Source organism: Nematostella vectensis, chromosome 14 (assembly GCF_932526225.1).
Source record: "Nematostella vectensis chromosome 14, jaNemVect1.1, whole genome shotgun sequence".
Lineage (NCBI taxonomy): Eukaryota > Metazoa > Cnidaria > Anthozoa > Actiniaria > Edwardsiidae > Nematostella > Nematostella vectensis.
This window is the reverse complement of record NC_064047.1, coordinates 10337860-10359318: the sequence shown is the minus strand read 5'-3', so window position 1 is coordinate 10359318 and position 21459 is coordinate 10337860. Positions and strand designations below refer to the sequence as shown.

Sequence of the window (21459 nt, the reverse complement as noted above, 5' to 3'; positions counted from 1 at the left end):
AGCAGCACATCATCAAGATTTATAAAGCCATGGCAAAATATTTTATTTGAAAAATCTTTTCATATTTACATCCGTTTGATGCTCAAAGATAAGTTACATCAATTCCTGCTAAAAAGGTATTTTCATACTCGTTTTTTTTCTTAGTCTCCAGCGCTGTCGTTCTTCTTAACTTACTAACTTTGTCACACAGACAAGTCAATTCCACTCTCCCTCCATGCCTTTGGTCTCATCAAGTAAATTATATGCCCATTCTAGGCTTTTTTTCTGAAGGCGGAAGTTTCCTTTTCTTTGGATTTTCTCTTCCTTTGAAACGCCTCTTTTCATGTTACTTGTATGCACACATCGTGGACATCTTTTTTCTAAAGGCCACCATCAGACAACACCCGTTCCCCTTGTCTCCACCCCCTTTGAGTTTCCTGTTCCTATGTATAACCCGGTCTGTTGCTCCCTCTAGCGCTTCCTGTATGTTAGTCCAGCGCTTCAGAAGAATACAAAGCTCATCTTCGATCTCCTCCGTATAGTCGGGATCGTCTAGATCTTTTTCTAATTTCCGGGAGAATTTTGTAATAAAATCCATTTGGGTTTCTTTTCTGTCGAGGTCGCAATATCTTTCCTGAAAGGAAATATGGGAAATCAGCCAAGCTGTCATCTATTTTATGAGATTTGAAGTATTTTCGAAGCAATCAAGCATTTGAAAATAAATATTTTAGACCAAGATTAGTCGAGATTCTAGGTAGGAACGAGAAGTTGTCAAGAGGATCCGATTCCAAAGTTAAAAAACAATCCTTGATTCCAAAAGTTAGTGAACTCATTATCCTTGATCCCAAAAATATGATCCCGGTCCCATCAATATGAATTTTGTCATCCCTGGTCACGTGGTTACCACCCTGATGGATAGTTCAAGGGTGGAACCAGGGGGTGGGATGTAGGTGGTTAGCCAACCCCGAATTTGATTATTTTCTACAAAATTTTCAGTATCATCAGATCCTTCTATGTGTGCATCGGTATGAGTGTGCAAGGGCGCTAGGTTATTACATACAAATGCTCATTTTCTAGTTTGTCTCCTATTACTTACATAGAGTCCTAAATCAGTCAGTATTTTAATAAGACATCTTTTGAAAACTGAAGTCTGTCGGTCAATACCTTATATGGCATTGAATTTCATATTTGGGGGTACGCCTCAATCGTTTCTTCGCTTTCTTTTTGTCGTCCTAGAACTGTACTTCGAAAACTTCTAAACTTGCTGAAATTCGTGTTAACTGCGATTTTGCTGGCCGCCATCTTGAAAAGTAGGCCAAGACCCTGCGCCCGCCCCAGGCTCTTTTTCATAACGAAAACATACATAAAAACTTGAACTTACATCCACCTGGCGCTGTAGCCGGGACGCCTCTTCTGGGTCCATGTTGACTTTGAAGCGGTTAAGCAAGCTCTCAGACTCGTCTATCCAGTGATGCATATTGCGCATGTGCAGGTTATACTCTTCCATTTTCAGGTTAATCTTGTTACTGTTGACCTATAGGAAGATGGAAAAGATGAAACGAGCGGACTAGAGGAGGGGAATGAGTGGACGGGCCAGGGGAGGGGAATGAGTGGACGGGCCAGGGGAGGGAAATGAGTGGACGGGCCAGGGGAGGGGAATGAGTGGACGGGCCAGGGGAGGGGAATGAGTGGACGGGCCAGGGGAGGGGAATGAGTGGACGGGCCAGGGGAGGGAAATGAGTGGACGGGCCAGGGGAGGGGAATGAGTGGACGGGCCAGGGGAGGGGAATGAGTGGACGGGCCAGGGGAGGGGAATGAGTGGACGGGCCAGGGGAGGGAAATGAGTGGACGGGCCAGGGGAGGGGAATGAGTGGACGGGCCAGGGGAGGAGAATGAGTGGACGGGGCAGGGGAGGGGAATGAGTGGACGGGCCAGGGGAGGGGAATGAGTGGACGGGCCAGGGGAGGGGAATGAGTGGACGGGCCAGGGGAGGGGAATGAGTGGACGGGCCAGGGGAGGGGAATGAGTGGACGGGCCAGGGGAGGGGAATGAGTGGACGGGCCAGGGGAGGGGAATGAGTGGACGGGCCAGGGGAAGGGAATGAGTGGACGGGCCAGGGGCCAGGGGAGGGGAATGAGTGGACGGGCCAGGGGAGGAGAATGAGTGGACGGGGCAGGGGAGGGAAATGAGTGGACGGGCCAGGGGAGGGGAATGAGTGGACGGGCCAGGGGAGGGGAATGAGTGGACGGGCCAGGGGAGGGGAATGAGTGGACGGGCCAGGGGAAGGGAATGAGTGGACGGGCCAGGGGAGGGGAATGAGTGGACGGGCCAGGGGAGGGGAATGAGTGGACGGGCCAGGGGAGGGGAATGAGTGGACGGGCCAGGGGAGGAAAATGAGTGGACGGGCCAGGGGAGGGGAATGAGTGGACGGGCCAGGGGAGGGGAATGAGTGGACGGGCCAGGGGAGGGGAATGAGTGGACGGGCCAGGGGAAGGGAATGAGTGGACGGGCCAGGGGCCAGGGGAGGGGAATGAGTGGACGGGCCAGGGGAGGAGAATGAGTGGACGGGGCAGGGGAGGGAAATGAGTGGACGGACCAGGGGAGGGGAATGAGTGGACGGGCCAGGGGAGGGGAATGAGTGGACAGGCCAGGGGAGGGAAATGAGTGGACGGGCCAGGGGAGGGGAATGAGTGGACGGGCCAGGGGAGGGGAATGAGTGGACGGGCCAGGGGAGGGGAATGAGTGGACGGGCCAGGGGAGGGGAATGAGTGGACGGGCCAGGGGAAGGGAATGAGTGGACGGGCCAGGGGCCAGGGGAGGGGAATGAGTGGACGGGCCAGGGGAGGGAAATGAGTGGACGGGCCAGGGGAGGGGAATGAGTGGACGGGCCAGGGGCCAGGGGAGGGGAATGAGTGGACGGGCCAGGGGAGGGGAATGAGTGGACGGGCCAGGGGAGGGGAATGAGTGGACGGGCCAGGGGAGGGGAATGAGTGGACGGGCCAGGGGAGGAGAATGAGTGGACGGGGCAGGGGAGGGGAATGAGTGGACGGGCCAGGGGAGGGGAATGAGTGGACGGGCCAGGGGAGGGGAATGAGTGGACGGGCCAGGGGAGGGGAATGAGTGGACGGGCCAGAAGAGGGGAATGAGTGGACGGGCCAGGGGAGGGGAATGAGTGGACGGGCCAGGGGAAGGGAATGAGTGGACGGGCCAGGGGCCAGGGGAGGGGAATGAGTGGACGGGCCAGGGGAGGAGAATGAGTGGACGGGGCAGGGGAGGGAAATGAGTGGACGGGCCAGGGGAGGGGAATGAGTGGACGGGCCAGGGGAGGGGAATGAGTGGACGGGCCAGGGGAGGGGAATGAGTGGACGGGCCAGGGGAAGGGAATGAGTGGACGGGCCAGGGGAGGGGAATGAGTGGACGGGCCAGGGGAGGGAAATGAGTGGACGGGCCAGGGGAGGGGAATGAGTGGACGGGCCAGGGGAGGGGAATGAGTTGACGGGCCAGGGGAAGGGAATGAGTGGACGGGCCAGGGGCCAGGGGAGGGGAATGAGTGGACGGGCCAGGGGAGGAGAATGAGTGGACGGGGCAGGGGAGGGAAATGAGTGGACGGGCCAGGGGAGGGGAATGAGTGGACGGGCCAGGGGAGGGGAATGAGTGGACGGGCCAGGGGAGGGAAATGAGTGGACGGGCCAGGGGAGGGGAATGAGTGGACGGGCCAGGGGAGGGGAATGAGTGGACGGGCCAGGGGAGGGGAATGAGTGGACGGGCCAGGGGAGGGGAATGAGTGGACGGGCCAGGGGAAGGGAATGAGTGGACGGGCCAGGGGCCAGGGGAGGGGAATGAGTGGACGGGCCAGGGGAGGGAAATGAGTGGACGGGCCAGGGGAGGGGAATGAGTGGACGGGCCAGGGGCCAGGGGAGGGGAATGAGTGGACGGGCCAGGGGAGGGGAATGATTGGACGGGCCAGGGGAAGGGAATGAGTGGACGGGCCAGGGGCCAGGGGAGGGGAATGAGTGGACGGGCCAGGGGAGGGAAATGAGTGGACGGGCCAGGGGAAGGGAATGAGTGGACGGGCCAGGGGCCAGGGGAGGGGAATGAGTGGACGGGGCAGGGGAGGGAAATGAGTGGACGGGCCAGGGGAGGGGAATGAGTGGACGGGCCAGGGGAAGGGAATGAGTGGACGGGCCAGGGGAGGGGAATGAGTGGACGGGCCAGGGGAGGGAAATGAGTGGACGGGCCAGGGGAGGGGAATGAGTGGACGGGCCAGGGGAGGGGAATGAGTGGACGGGCCAGGGGAAGGGAATGAGTGGACGGGCCAGGGGAGGGGAATGAGTGGACGGGCCAGGGGAGGAGAATGAGTGGACGGGGCAGGGGAGGGAAATGAGTGGACGGGCCAGGGGAGGGGAATGAGTGGACGGGCCAGGGGAGGGGAATGAGTGGACGGGCCAGGGGAGGGAAATGAGTGGACGGGCCAGGGGAGGGGAATGAGTGGACGGGCCAGGGGAGGGGAATGAGTGGACGGGCCAGGGGAGGGGAATGAGTGGACGGGCCAGGGGAGGGGAATGAGTGGACGGGCCAGGGGAAGGGAATGAGTGGACGGGCCAGGGGAGGGGAATGAGTGGACGGGCCAGGGGAGGGAAATGAGTGGACGGGCCAGGGGAGGGGAATGAGTGGACGGGCCAGGGGAGGGGAATGAGTGGACGGGCCAGGGGAAGGGAATGAGTGGACGGGCCAGGGGAGGGGAATGAGTGGACGGGCCAGGGGAGGAGAATGAGTGGACGGGGCAGGGGAGGGAAATGAGTGGACGGGCCAGGGGAGGGGAATGAGTGGACGGGCCAGGGGAGGGGAATGAGTGGACGGGCCAGGGGAGGGAAATGAGTGGACGGGCCAGGGGAGGGGAATGAGTGGACGGGCCAGGGGAGGGGAATGAGTGGACGGGCCAGGGGAGGGGAATGAGTGGACGGGCCAGGGGAGGGGAATGAGTGGACGGGCCAGGGGAAGGGAATGAGTGGACGGGCCAGGGGCCAGGGGAGGGGAATGAGTGGACGGGCCAGGGGAGGGAAATGAGTGGACGGGCCAGGGGAGGGGAATGAGTGGACGGGCCAGGGGAGGGGAATGAGTGGACGGGCCAGGGGAGGGGAATGAGTGGACGGGCCAGGGGAGGGGAATGAGTGGACGGGCCAGGGGAGGGGAATGAGTGGACGGACCAGGGGAGGAAAATGAGTGGAAGGGAATGAGTGGACGGGCCAGGGGAGGGGAATGAGTGGACGGACCAGGGGAGGAAAATGAGTGGACGGACCAGGGGAGGAAAATGAGTGGACGGACCAGGGGAGGAAAATGAGTGGACGGGCCAGGGGAGGAAAATGAGTGGAAGGGAATGAGTGGACGGGCCAGGGGAGGGGAATGAGTGGACGGGCCAGGGGAGGAAAATGAGTGGACGGACCAGGGGAGGAAAATGAGTGGAAGGGAATGAGTGGACGGGCCAGGGGAGGGGAATGAGTGGACGGGCCAGGGAAGGGGAATGAGTGGACGGGCCAGGGGAGTGGAGTGAGGGGATGGACGAGGGGAGGTGTGTTGAGAGGGAACAGGCTAAGGAAAGGAAGGGGGTGAGGAGACGGGCTAGATTATCAAGGTGAGGGGACGGGCATAGGGAGGTGTGTTGAGAGGGAACAGGCTAAGGAAAGGAAGGGGTGTGAGGGGACGGGCTAGATTATCAAGGTGTGGGGAGTGAGGGGACGGGTAAGGGGAGGGGAGTGAGGAATTGGACAAGGGGAGGTGTAGGGAGAGGGGTGGGCTAAGGAAGCGAAGGAGGGTGAGGGGAAGGGAGGGAATTTCCAATCCCCTCAATGCGGAAGGGGGATATGGATATTTTTTTGGAACTTCACAATTGAGCATCACTTGTATTTTAGACAGACCTCCCAATATGTTCACTAAAAAGATATTAATATTGTACCTCTTTCGTGCCCTCTGTTCCCGAAGTACTGTCGGCATCTCCGAAGCCCTCGTCGCTCAACGGCATGTTGTCGTTGTCCATATATGGAGTGGATTCGACTTCTGCTTGGACGTCGGCGACAACAATCGGGTCGATGATATCGTTTTTTGGTGGACAGCGCTCGAGAGCTTCCTTTAGTCTCAAGCAGGAAAATATTCAAAAAAGAAGTCAATCTTGGTATCATGTACACAAAAGGGAATTTGAAAAACCACCCCTGATGGCCATGATGCAGATCGTGTGTTTTTTTCTTTTATGAATATCGAGGCCACATCTTCATAGGCCAATCTTTGTAGGCCACATCTTTGTAGGCCAAGAGGCCCAAAAGACCATCGTTTTCTATTGAAAATAGTCTAACAATCCTGGAGGAAGGGGTCTTTCCATGTTGACCTATGCCGACCTGATAGGTCAAAATTGAGCCTCGGGTATTTAGTAGGGGGTGTCCTAAAAAAATTCGCTTTTCCCCTAAAATGATATTTTTTAGGGCTTGTGAGGTATTTTAGGGTAACAATTTTTGTTGTGCAGGTATTTATAGGGGTGTTTTTCGATTTTCCCGACGACCACCCCTATCAATGTTACCCCCTGAAGAGCCCCCCCCCCACAATCCCCCAAGCCACCATACCACCCTTGGCAAATAAACCTTAGCTATACACTTGTATTGTGTGTACGTAGTGGAATATCTAAAGCAACATACCGAGCTTCATCGTAGTCAGCGGTATTCCTCAAGTTATCCATGCGCTTCTCCAGAACGTCCATCTCTTCCATGTAGCTGCGTCCACCATCTTCGTCCAGCAGTCCCTCGTCTACAACCTTTCTAACAAGCCTTACCGCTGTACGTATCGAAGGTTCAAAAACTCCCATTTCATCACTTACTTCCTACAAGTAATGAACAAATATATAGATACCATATTATACCACGGGCCAAAACTTTCTCTTTTTCCCTTCTATCCTGAGTAACGCCGCTGTAGCAGCCTTTTGCGGCCTTGTGACAGTCTTCTCATAGTATCGTAGACGACATTTAGCAGCACACAACCACCTCCCCCTCCCCCCTGATACCACTCCTCACCCCTGCTCCGCCATTGGTGGTGCTACCTTGTGTTCTAGCTCCTTCTGGGGTTCTTCAGATACAACTTTGCTTCCCTTTGCGTTACCACTTCACTGCCTCCCACCCTGCGTCCGCCTCCTCCATTGATGACCCTCCCTCGTGTTTGTTAAAGCCTTGGCCCCTTTCGGAGTCCTTCAGATACATTCAAACCATTTCTCCCATCCTCCCCTCCCCCTTGCACAACCTCCCCCAACTCCACCCCGCCACCGGTGTCTGTAAGAACCCTTCTCTAGCTCTTTCCGGAATCCCTCAAGTACATTCCATCCTTTCTTCCCCCTTTAACATTACGCCCTACACCACCCTCCTACTTTGCTCCTACCTTGTGTTTGTCGTAGGCTTTTTCTAGTGCCTTCCTGTCTCCTTCGCGTACGTAAATGGCGTCGAGTTGTGCCTCGGCCTCGTCAAGCCAGCTGTAGATATCCCCCATCAACTCTCGACTGAAGAGCAGTAATGCGGCTACCAACCTGTGGATTTTATGTTGCATTCCCTGTTTTATTTATAGCCGATGTCGATGAATCGCGAAGCCCCACCGGGTGGGGTGGGGTTTTCTCATCTAAGCGAGGTAAATGATACTAAGGGAGGGGAAGGGGGGTGGGGTGGGGTGTTCTCGTCTAAGCGAGGTAAATGATACTAAGGGAGGGGAAGGGGGGTGGGGTGGGGTTTTCTCGTCTAAGCGAGGTAAATGATACTAAGGGAGGGGAAGGGGGTGGGGTGGGGTGTTCTCGTCTAAGCGAGGTAAATGATACTAAGGGAGGGGAAGGGGGTGGGGTGTTCTCGTCTAAGCGAGGTAAATGATACTACGGCCAACACTCTTATTGCATCCAAAAGGCTGGATTTGTCATCCTTCAAATAGGGTTTCTCTCTTGAACAACAAAGTATGGCACTGTTTGCGGGCCATTATTTGTACCTTTGTTTACTTGTTTGATTCTCTCTCTTCAGTTCTTTCCACTGAGTCTGCAGATCCTGCAGTCTGTATCCTATCCGTGTCGCAGTTGCCTCGTCAAGCATTCCGGTCTTTGCCGCGTTTTCGTACTGTGTTCGCACGTGAGAGACCTTGCCTTCTTCTTCTGAAAGGCGAGCCTCGAATTTCTAAGACAAAGATTATACAATTTTAATGCTTGCAGCGTACATAGACGTCTCCCGCAGAGAAGCAAAAAAATGGCAAAGTTAAAATCGTGTTAGCTTATATTCGCTTGGTTCTTTGCATAGATGTTCCTTATGTAATATAACGCAAAATAACCTTTAGTATTTTTTTGGTAGATGATCCGTTCTTGAGATTTTACAAATTATAAGACTTTTGATTTGTCTGAAATCGCCAAATTTAGGCGAAATTGCTACTTTTTTAAGGAATTATTGCAACTTTGCTCACTCATATCTCAAAAACGGATTATCTACCAAAATACTAAAGCTTATTTTGTATTATATTATGCACGGAACCTCTAGGCAAAATACCAAATAAAATGTAAGCTAACTCAACCTTGCAATTTGAATTTTGCCGTCTTTGCTCCTTGTCCGTCTCCCGCAAATAAGCTTCCTCCCCATGGCGTAAAATGAGAAATAAGTCACCTTTAACAAGAATGATTTACCTTACGTGTTTTTGGACTATGAAATCTATTTATGTCGAGTGTTGAACTGCCCAACCCTCGATTTGTTTCAGTGTAGCCTGCGTAGCAAGCGCGAAGGGCTGGGGAGGATGAGGGGTAGACCCCGCGCCCCTGGAGAGAAGGATGGAGTGAATGTAGGGAAATCCTCCCCTCCTTCCTAGCTCGCGCCTCGTCTCCTTCTCTCCGATTTCCCAATCGATAGACTGGCCGCCTTGGCGGTCTTGTGAAACAAACCAATTAAAAAACAATAAGGATACGACAAACGTACTATCTGAAAGACATGAGCTTCACTCGCCAACCAAAAAGGGAAAGAAATGCTTGACTGCACTTGAGAGCACAAGGGAATCCTCCTGGTTACACAGTGGGTGTCAATCAAAACAATGAACTCGCATGCTGATTGGCTTACTTTTGTGATTCTCGCATGCTGATTGGCTTACTTTTGTGATTCTCGCATGCCGATTGGCTTACTTTTGTGATTCTAGCATGCTGTGATTGGCTTACTTTTGTGATTCTTGCATGCTGATTGGCTTACTTTTGTGATTCTCGCATGCTGATTGGCTTACTTTTGTGATTCTCGCATGCTGATTGGCTTACTTTTGTGATTCTTGCATGCTGATTGGCATCCTTTTGTGATTCTCGCATGCTGATTGGCTTACTTTTGTGATTCTCGCATGCTGATTGGCTTACTTTTGTGGTTCTCGCATGCTGATTGGCTTACTTTTGTGATTCTTGCATGCTGATTGGCTTACTTTTGTGATTCTCGCATGCTGATTGGCTTACTTTTGTGATTCTCGCATGCTGATTGGCTTACTTTTGTGATTCTTGCATGCTGATTGGCTTACTTTTGTGATTCTCGCATGCTGATTGGCTTACTTTTGTGATTCTTGCATGCTGATTGGCTTACTTTTGTGATTCTCGCATGCTGATTGTACTTTTGTGATTCTCGCATGCTGATTGGCTTACTTTTCTGATTCTCGCATGCTGTTTGGCTAACTTTCTCACATATGACTTATTGTATTGATTTCCACGGTAGCAAGTAGCACCGATAGCACTGTAAACCCTTTTATACATGAGCAACACATAAACACATTGTCATCTTTCCATGAGAAGTACAAATCAAAATTTGGTTATTTATTCAGGTGTTAAAACCTCTTGCACTTTGTTTGAAACTTTCCTTACACGTTTTGCAAAATTCCTGCAACGTTGCGTGTTGCGTGCAACTTCCTGCAACGTTGCGTGTTGCGTGCAACTTACCTGCATCTCCATCAGCTGTGTCTGTACTTCCAAAATGCTGGCGCCAGAGGCGGAGAAATTAGCCATGGAAAAGTTATCCAGATCGTTCAAGGTTCGTTCGCATTCCTCGACCCGGTCCCCAGCACGTTTGCCGCATATCTCTTGGATTCTGGATTGTAGAATATAAGTGTCAGTTTTATTATAAGTCAGTATAAACCATTCCCCCCCCTGCTGCGCTAGATCTTGAAACAGGTTCACCTGATCACTCGAATTTCTAGCGAGCAATTACCGTAAAATGCTTTTGCTCAACAGAACAAGAAACTTATTTAGCGCTTTCGAATAATCCAGTAAGAGCTTATTTACATTTAAAGATTTTATGACTTTCGTCGCTCTCTGGCATGACGGGCGCTGTCATTTCTGTGTTTATTTTGGCGCGGATTTGCCACCCAAGATGTATGTCACGTGACCAGTTAGTGCGACTCTAGCACCGACTAAGAGTGACACTTCATCCTGTAACTCTATTCCCGATGTTTCTGTCACACTATCTCCTATACGTCACGCACCTGGTTCGCCTTTGAGTCACGCCTTCCTCTAGCTGTGCCATCTTCCTGTGTAGCTCGTTGATAGTGTCAAGAACCTTCTGTTCCCCCTCGGGCGTCAGTTGTTTGGTGTTAATCCACGCGGCGCTGGAGCTGGACAGAGATGATAGTTCCTCGTTTGTGTGATTCTTCAACTGCACTTCAACATCCTTCAAAAGAATAATTCTCCTTACTGCTCTTATACCCTCGACAAAGGAAGGTTGAGAGAATTTGGATATAGCCATATACTTCAGGAAAGCTTGAGGGGAGTTAATAGATATTGACAGAAAGGATAATTCTCCTGACTGTTCTTTTACGCACGATAAAAGCGAGGGTGGGGGAATTAGGATGTAGGGGGAAATATTTGAATATAACGCGCATACTCACCCGAATCTCCGCTGTACATAGCTCAAGTGTCTCGTGGTCGGCTGTGGGCTCTAGATGTTCATCAAGGGAGCCCAGTTTGTATTCTGCGGCGGTGAGCGAGGTCTGCAACTTTTCGGTCATGTCCTTCCATGGAGACGGGTCTTGTTTGGACCAGTCTTTGGATGTAATTCGCAACCGAGTGATTATACTGTAGACAGAAATCGTGTTGTATCATTGGGAATACACACTGGTAGGCCTATCGCGTCCACAGAGCCTATTCCCCTATTCAGTCACTTACTGGTCATAACCGTTTGGTTTTGTTATATTGGTATGCGTAGCTTAAGCTGGATTTTTTTAGCAACTACCTGCCCCCATCCCCTCTATTGCACTCATCACACCATTCCAAGGCCCGTTGGTAGGTTCGGCGTTGACTAGAGTATATATCTGGGCGTTTCCTATTTCCACCCCCCCCCCCCCGCGATTACGAGGTCCCCCTCTAACTGAACAGATGCTAGTTGACTTACAGATCATGCCGGTTGGTCAAATGTTGTTCTATTGATGTCCACCGTAATCTTAAGGCCTCCGTTATTTTTTCCGTCGTCTCGATGTCAACATGGTCCATCTTGTTGCGCTCAATTATTTGGTCCCCGACAAGCATGACTTCGGACGCAGTTTGCTGGTAATCTCTCATTTCTTTACGGAATGCCTGTACACATAGTGTACATAAGTAAAAACAGAAAACATCTAACTTGATCGTCATCTTAGGCATCATCACCACCACTATTACTATAAACATCGCCATCACCATCATCATCATCACCATCACCGCAACCATCACTATCAACATCACCATTACCATCATCACAACCAGCAACAACATCACCACCATCACCACCACCACCATCACCATCACCGCCACTATTACCATCATCATCACCATCACCATCACCATTACCCCAACTATTACCACCACCACCACCACCATCAACATCACCATCATCATCATCACCACCACCATCATCACTATCATCACCACCATCACCGCCACTATTACCATCATCATCACCATCATCATCACCATCATCATCACCATCACCATCACCATCACCACTGCCACCATCAACATCATCATCAGCAGCAACAACATCACCACCATCACCACCACGACCACTATCACCACCACCACCATCACCATCATCATCACTATCACCACCATCGTAATCATCACCACACCGCCAATATTACCATCATCATCACCATCACCACCACCACCAACATCAACATCACTATCATCATCATCACCAACAACATCACCACCATCACCACCACAACCATTATCACCACCACCATCATCATCACTATCACCACCACCGTCATCATCACAATCGCCGCCACTTTTATAATCATCATCACCATCATCATCACCACCATCATCACCACCACCACCACTGTCACCACCACCACCATCATTACCATCACCATCACCATCACCACCATCATTACCATCACCATCACCATTACAATCACCATTACCATCACCATTACAATCACCATTACATCACCACCACTATCACCATCATCACCATCATGACCTCACCCACAAAAACATCATCACCATTATCATCACCACCATCACAATCATCATCACTGTCAACAAACACCATCACCATCACCACCAGTATCACCATCAATAACACCATCACCATCACCACCACCCCCACCGCCACTATTACCATCATCATCACCACCACTATCACCACCACCATCACCATCACCTTAACCATCACAACCACCACCATCACCATCATTACCTCACCCACAACAACATCATCACCATCATCACCATCATCACCACCATCACAATCACCATCCCTGTCAACCAACACCATCATCACCAATATTATATCACAACATCACTATCACCACTATTACCACATTATCACCATCACCATCACTATCACCATCAATAACACCATCACCGCCACAACCACCACCATCACCATCATATCCTCACCACCAACAACATCACCACCATCACCATAATCATCATCGCCACACCACCATCATCAACAACAACACCATGATCAATGAAACTTCAATCACTACTAACATCACCACTCCCACTATAATGATCACCATCATCATCACGTGTGAATGACACAAACCTGAATATCATCCATCTGCTCCTTGAGCTCTTTAGGTTCATCTGACACTTTACTCTGCTGACGAATCAGCTTCTCGCTCTCTGCCAGCCACTGGTCCATGTTGTCGCACTTGGTGAACCACAGCGCATGCTTCTTGTACTCCTTGTCGACGTCCTGTACAAACTGGTCCACCCTAAAATGGGTACATCAATGCTCCCTTGTGCCTGGTGCACACTAGTGACATAACGACATGGGCGCGCGTATTCTTATCTTCGTTATGTTCAAGTTTGAATGGTCCGACAGTTGGACATAAGCCCGACATATCGACATGGAATTAACGACATAAGAAAGAAAAACATGTTTTTTCACCCTTGTTTGTCATTATGTTCATGTCGTTATGTCGGGTTAAACAAAGTGCGCGCGCCTATGTCGCTCTCTGGTTGTGTCACTAGTGTGCACCAAGAATTACGAGATTGAGTCAAGCATTTTAGTCAACTATATCGTATGTGGATAAATTCGGGAAATGAGTCAATGTCTCTTTTATTATTGTTGTTTTTGGCATTATTGACAGATAAAATTACAAATAATAAAATTGTTACAAATGCCAAAGTGATCTTAGATACACCGATGCAAATTGATATTTCTACTAGCTTTATAGCTGCTAAAACGCGGTTGAAGGATCCTATTTAAGAGACTACGCGCTTACGGATAACTGAACACCAGTAATCCTAACCTATATCATCATCAATGCATTTTGTTATGCCAGCTCTCTTACTATTAATACCAAAGGTCTCGAATCATATCTAGGAGACGACCAAGAATTGCTGTTTTTTCCCCGAAATCGAGTGGGTTTAGCCAGGGATTTAGCAGTGGGTTTAGCAATAAGAAACCATCAGCCTTTCCTTTATTATTATTTAAAATTAAATCATTCAAGTAATTACAACATTCAGCAGCGTAGCCAGGATTTTTAACAAGAGGGGGCCCAAAAGGGACTTTCAAGGTTCAAGGTATTTTCTTCTGTATTTTAGATAATGTCTACTACATTTACTGTATTTTTGGCTGCTAGGAGGGGGGGGGGGGGGGGGGGGGGCTGGCATTACCACCCATAAAATATCTCTATATTTGCCTTAACATATTCAATTACTAATGCCATAGAGCATAGAGATCGTAAATATGCAATGCAAGCTGTATTAGCGACAAGGGTGACAATATGAAGGCTGACAGCACATTTGGAAAAAAAAAACAATATATATATATATATATATATATATATATATATATATATAATGCGTGAGTGCAGGCGTTCATATAATAGTGCTCAATACATAGGTGTAGAGCGGGGTATATCTTGGATTGTAGGAAAAAAACACGCGAACTACCGTTTCATCTCTACAAGCCTGTTTCGTGGTTGCCCACTCATCAGGAGATTTATTAAGAATATATTACTACCATCACTTATATACTATCTATGTATAAAATTAACATGAAAATATATATATATTGTCCTGTTTGAATATCATCACCTGCCAATCAAATATCAATGGTCCCTTACCTGTCCGCAAGGCTTAGCGTTTCTTCGTTCAGTTTGTTCCATCGCGCGTTTAGAGCAACCAGTTCATTCCTCAGCTTGATCGCGTTCTCCTCGCTAAGCTCACCACCAGCCACACGGTGGTTACCAAGGGTGATGAACTGCTCCGTCAACTCTGCATGCGCAAATTGGTTATCAAGCAGAACCTAGACAACAACAATAAAACTTGTCAAAATGGGAACTTGCGCTGGGCCTTTCTGCGCAGTGAACAGGGGGGTCTAGGGTTTGCGGTTTTGCCTCGGGCGCGGTTTTTCAGTTTTGTCGTATTTTATTCCGCGGTTTCTCTAGACTCCGCGGTTTACGATTATTGACTTATTTTGACGGTTTTGCGGTTTTTGGTGTTTATCTATGAGGTTTCTGTGCGGTTTTGCGGTTTTCGTATCCCCTTTACGCCCCCCTCAGTAAATTATTAATTCTTTGCGCATCGTAACTAATTGATCCTTTGCGCGCTTCGATAAAGCTGAGCCTTTGCGCTGTGAGTTATCAAGACTTGCGCACCGTGAAACATGAACTTTTGTGCACCGTGTATAAACAGGGAAGTGTTCCCTGGTATATTTTAACATTAGCCCACCGTGAGCAATTGACACTTAGCGCAAAACTTTGTGCAACATGTATAATTTAACATAAGCGCACCGTGAGTAATTGACACTTGGTGCGCTTATACTTTGTACACCATGTATAATTTAACATTAGCGAGCACCGTGAGCAATTGACACTTTGTGCGAAACTTTGTGCGCTATGTGTAACTACGCATATGCGCACCGTAATTTAATGATTCTCTGCACACCGTGAGCCAATTACTTTTGTACACCGTGTGTAATTGAGCATTTGAGCACCGTCTTCTTTATAGCATATTTGGGATAATGCATTGTCAATTCGCAGCGCGTCAGCTCAATTCATTGAGCCGTTAGCCAGATCTAATTGCAAAACGTCAAGACGTTCAGAATTTTTTAATTGAGTCAATTATGACAATTCTCATACACTGCCTACCATGAAATGGTCCAAGAAATTTATGATAGCGTCCAGTTGAATTTTTCTTGATACCCGCTTCTTCTTAAGTGACTTCTTGAGCGCTTTACCTGGCGATGATCTTTTACGCTTTCGGTCCCGATGTATGTATCGAAGTCTTTCAATTGCGCTGAAAAATGTGTACATCAATATGTAACCTGGTAACCAGTTTAAAATATCACTCTTCAAATGCACTGACACGAACGCGCTTATATATTTTCTACGAGTTTCGGTTTAGCTAAAAATAAATTTTATATATCTTTCTTCATTATAAATAATTCCCCTCTCTCACCCCACCCATACAATACGATAGGGCAACTCTATCCACCTCACCCCTGACAGGCACAGACTACGATAGCGAACCCCCTCCCTACCCCACCCCTGACGGGTTAGGCTACGAGAGTGCAACACTCCCCACCCCACCCCTGACTGGTACAGGCTACGAGAGCGCACCCCCTCCCCACCCCACTCCTGGCTGGTACAGGCTACAAGAGCGCACCACCTCCCCACCCCACCCCTGACTTGTACAGGCTAACATTTTCCCTACCCCACCCCTAATGGTTACAGGCTACGAGAGCGCAACTCTCCTCGTCCCACCCCTGACTGGCACAGGCTACGAGAGCGAACATTTTCCCTACCCCACCTCTGATGGTTACAGGCTACGAGAGCGCAACTCTCCCCCCACCACCACCCCTGACTTGCACAGGCTACGAGAGCGAGCATTTTCCCTACCCCACCTCTGATGGTTACAGGCTACGAGAGCGCAACTCTCGCCACCCCACCCCTGACTGGCACAAGCTAAAAGAGCGCATCTTTTTTCCGTACCAGTCAAACTTGTTTTAAAAACTGTCGTTTTTCTAGCTCGGTCATTTCATTATTAGGCATTACATACCGTATTTATCGCTCTAGAGCTTTGTAAGCCCAGAATTTCCACGTAAACTTGCAGAAATTCATGTTTACTACGATTTTGCTGGCAGCCATCTTGGATATGGAGCCTAGTCCCTAACGTTTTAGAATATCACAGGTCTCCCGCGCGCTTTCCCTTGGCTCTTTTTGACCATTTAGAAAAACGACAGCCATTGATTGATATGCTACCCCAACCCTGACTGGCACATGCTCATGACTTAGGGGACCTCATTTGTAACCTTTTTGTCTGCTGCTCGCTCTCGTAAATGTGCTGCTTCCACAGTACGATGTCATCGTTTTGAACCATGGGGAGTACATCTTGTTCACTTGTCTCAAGCTGAAAACATTAATTATATAAGAGGCGTAGTTAGTCACACCTTTTTCATTCAACATTTGACTATATATACCTCGTGACGAAATTTCGGAATGACCATCTAAAAACAAAGTTTTGCAGACGAATAAATATATCCCAAATTCAATCGAAAATATGACAATAACTTTCCCAAATCAGCCGATGGAAATGGATGCCTATTCACACTTGGTATTTTGCAAGAGTGACAAAATAGCGGCTGACACGGCTTCTTTAAGGTGGAGTTCATATAATTGTGTCCATGTCCTCCACATGCAGAAAGGGCAATAATGACTTAAATCTGGTGCTTCAACCCGTGGGTAAGAGCTGAGGTTGAGAGGCAAAGAGCGGCGTCATAGGTTATTATTGTTGGGAGTAGATTTGTATTCTCTTTGGCGTCAAAAGGTTATATCTTGCTGTGTTAGTACAATCAAGTGCACCCTTATAGATTGATTAATTGTTATTAATATATGGTGAGTAATTTAGAAACTATCTCGAGTTTCGGATACAGAAAACGCACAAGATATCATCAACAACTACAAAAAGACCAAAGAAAAAATCATATCTAGCGACAATAATTTATGGATCCATACAACTCGAGACATTAGTGACAAGCTAAATATAGTTACTAATATTGGTTGCATGCCAAGTTAATTGTTTAATTGATGTGCTCTTATTATAATGTCGGGTTAGCAAAACAAGGCCGAACATAATATCCACATATAGTGGATATAGGCTATAACATAATATCCACATAGAGTGTAAGAAAAACTAACCTCGCAAGGAAAGGGCCCGAGTTTTTTCCAGGATTCTTCAATTGTTCTCAAGTTCTTGGAATACTTTAAAGCGTTGGCTTTCCACTCTCCCATCAATTCCTTCTGCCTTAAAACAAAAAACAAATGACAAGTTTAGAAGTGAGTAAATAAAACTAGAAAATATAAAATGAAAAATAGACAAACGCAAAGTAAGCTTGTCAATTAACGTTATGTTACATAGATTAATACTTTTGTGAGTATGGAATATATAGGAGTTCAGAAGCCGGCATCTTGCAGATTTTCAAATCAACTTGAATAAAAAAAAATCATTCCATGTTATTCGTTCATTCCTTAGCACAGTTCACCAATTTGCCTGTACAAATACGTGTATTTGTGGGTTAGTGATTCATTCACAAGCATAATAATGAATATAGCGTTGCATGAATAGCAAAGCTCGCTGCTCATTCAAATAATAAACCCTTGTTTGGGGTATTATGTTTCCTTATTATGAGAAAGAAAGAATCTGAGAGCTTATTAAGAGTTCGATTGTTGTATTGTTTTTGAGTTGAAAAGAACCGGCTAGTAAGAGCCATAGCTGTGATGCATTATGGGACTGCTTTTACATCCAATGCACTAGTGGAGCATGGGATTGAAAATAATGAAGAGATACATTTTACTTTTCTTTCTTCTTTCAGTACTATCAATTGCGTAAAAGTAGTGCATTTCGGGTTATTTTTTGTTTAATATTGTTTACAATGTTACGGTTTAACCGTTGTATATGATGCTAAACTGGTGGATTCAGTACATTTATTGGAAATGTTGGTAATGTTTCTGCATTTTATCGACTCTATTTAAATAAAAAAACTTGATAATAAATCAAGTACAAAGAAAAAATTCCGCAAGATCTATGCTAAAATCCCGTTACTTGGCTGCCCTATTGTAGGTTCAGTCCTTTCTTGTATTTGAAAGAGGGAGGACGCCATTTGCTTTTATATATTTTACGACTGTATTTCAACCAGCCCCCCCTCCTCCCTTTTCATTTCCCCTGTCGATTTGGAGCATTTTTCCAAAGATAACTGCGCTTACGTGCTATCTTCTGGGCGTTTCACACTATCCGTTTCAGAGGGGACAATACCAACGGCCCCTTTAAATAAGGAGTCCAGCAAACGAACTTCGATCCGATTTTTTACTGTTGAATCCGTTGTATCGCGACGCCGCATTTCCAAAACATCGATTTGTATTTGTCTTTTGAGATTTTCTGTCCAGCAAGTCAAATTATTCTAAGCCAATCAGATTCTTGCCATCTCTTGCCTAGTGCAGTTGCCCGGCTTTGTGTCGCGACACTGTCTGGTTTTCCTCCAGAGGATAGCCAGGGAAGTGCACAAAGCGAGACTCTGATTGGCTCAGAATAAAATTATTGACGGAACAGAGAACCAAAACAAATTGTGTTTTGAAAACGCGGGCCGCGATACAACGGATTCGATAGTAACGGACGAGCACCAAACAAGCGACTACGAGCTGTCAGATTTGTCTCACTTCTGCAACCAGCTATTTCAATTATAAGTGATTTGACAGACACAAAGCAACAAGTGTATTTCGTTAGCATGTGTGAATTTAATTACAACAGAGTCATTTGGAAAATATTCGTGGAGCCAAATCATTAAAACATAATGCAGGTTGTTATCTGAAAGCAAGGAAATATATTATCTTTCCTGAACATTTCGGCAAAAAGTCGGACACCAGGAGAAGGCTCACAGGTAAGAAAAGGTCGACACAGCTGGATGTTGCCGAAGCGTGTTTTCACTATTGTCTACAACTAGATGCGTTGCATGTTAATTTAGCCAATAAGAAAATAATTGATATTACATTTAAAGTACACTTTTGTGATTTCCCCGGTTAAAACCCGTTCTCTTAAATATCATGGACGGTCAAAGGGAGTCACATATTGTATAAACGGCGGTGAAACGGGAATAAACAGATACTGTTAAGCTAAAACTCTGTATAAGACTGGAAAAGAACCCTAAACAAACATATTGCGCATCAAACACTTGTCCGGTTATTTGCTAGCTCCTATCCTAACACTGATCTTAACTTATCTGATACAGTACATAAGTTAACATCTAAGTTATTTAAAAAAGAAAGTGCAAATCCGATATTGAGGTGCAGAAATAGCCTCTTATCATAAAAATAAACGAACTTGTAACTAGTGATAAACAAAACCTTGACAATTCTACACACACAAAGCCATTACACTGTGATCAGGAGGCCAAAAGAAGAGCTTTACCTTTTCTTGAATTCAGCTTCGGTCCCCATGTTATAAAAAGTTCTCTATCCGAACTATTTCTCAGAGAAATAATCCGTACAACTTAGGCCATGCAACCTCGCAGTGAATATGGCTAATCGTATGCGCTTTTTGCACCAGTGATTTCAAAGAAAAACTCTTCCAGGGTCTTAAAAACTGGAACGATCCATATTTGCATACAAAGTGCGAACACGCTAATGAAAAATAAAGGAATTCCTTAGGGACTAGAGAACTTATATTGATGACATCAGCCATCAAAGACAGCACTCGAAGAGTGGATCACTCAGGCGACAAATGACGATTCTAGGTATTTATTTCTCACTATTGATCTTGTTCAGTCAAAACATGAATCTTGATATATTATAATAACAAATGAGCAATAGTGATCACTTTATTTTCGCATGCTCAAGATGCAGCGATTCTTTTTTCGGCCGCGAAATTCTCATAACAACATAATCATTTTTTTTTATTAATGGGGTAGTGAGGGGCTGTGATGATAATGCCTGTGCTATGACATGATATCTGATTATTGAAGAGCCCAACTCACCCTACCAATACATTGCTTTGCGGCCAAATTCAACGCCAGCGAAAACCCAAAGTTTTTCAAGCTGTTTATCAAGAGTAGCAGGGGCGTAGGCAGGGGGTGGCCAAGGGGGGCCGCCCCCCCCCCCTCTCCCCCTTCTAGCAGCCAAAAATACAGTAATTCTATGAGACATTATCTTAAACAAAGAAGAAAATGCCTTGAAAGGGCCTTTTGCGCCCCCTCCTGTTAAAAAATCCTGGCTACGCCGCTGAGTAGTGACAAAAAAGCGTTTATAACTGTGGGTGTAAACCAAGTATGGATATGATAGCTTTAGTCGCCTTTTACGAGCACTTCTAGCACCGCATTATATAAAAAATTCCCGGACAATTCTTTTTACCTTTGTTCCCAGACGCCCGTTTTATCTTGTAATCGCACATTGAAGTTTGTTAGCCTCCAAAGCGCATGCGTAGACCAATAGGCCAAATCTTGCAAGATGAACTCGAAAATATTTTGCTCCAAAAAGCCAGGGTTTATTAGCAGTGGTTTGGTGTCTTTTGCAGCAGACTTGAATAATACTTGAGCTCTGTGCTGTCTTCTGTTGTAAGCCCCAAACATCACAGCATAGAAGTGGCAAAAATATTACACAGATTAAACTAAGCTTGGCTAATAAATACTTTGAAAAGGCTTTAAGTAAGTAAGTAGAGGACTCTCGAAATGCAACGTCGAAATAAGAAACAGCAGTAGTAATTATTGTTGTTCCGATCGTTTAAATGATTGGCGATGCATCAATACTGCGTATTTCAATTTGCATGTTAGGTAGAAATGCGCCCTTGCACGTGGGCATGTACAGGTTTTGAATTAACCCAAGGGGACAAATGGACTATACACAGATAACTAGAACCCTTTGCTTACTCGTACTGACTTCAAGTTTTATAAAGACAGAAATTAATTTTTATTCATTTCTACTATTTCTACACGTTTTTCTTCTCCATTTAGTGACCGAGTTTTTACGGTTTCACTTGTAGCAGGT

At 47.2% G+C, this 21459-nt stretch overlaps 1 protein-coding gene across 2 annotated transcripts; it reads right to left on the bottom strand.

The window, feature by feature from the left end:
* Positions 1-18: 18 nt before the first annotated feature.
* On the bottom strand, positions 19-21141 carry LOC5501164 (dystrophin). Of its 2 annotated transcripts, none has more exons than XM_048721317.1 (16): positions 20827-21141; positions 17626-17731; positions 16740-16837; positions 15577-15724; positions 14551-14732; positions 13020-13191; positions 11379-11560; positions 10876-11062; positions 10474-10658; positions 9932-10079; positions 7981-8162; positions 7393-7537; positions 6663-6844; positions 5933-6110; positions 1361-1513; positions 19-613 (listed from the first exon to the last, which is right to left on the bottom strand). In XM_048721317.1, the coding sequence occupies exons 1-16, from the start codon at positions 21042-21044 to the stop codon at positions 326-328; spliced, it is 2754 nt and encodes a 917-aa protein (XP_048577274.1). In that variant the 5' UTR covers positions 21045-21141; the 3' UTR covers positions 19-325. The 2 variants fall into 2 exon arrangements, with proteins under 2 accessions (XP_048577274.1, XP_048577275.1); XM_048721318.1 differs by lacking the exon at positions 20827-21141 and adding an exon at positions 19889-20150.
* Between the last annotated feature and the right edge of the window lie 318 nt (positions 21142-21459).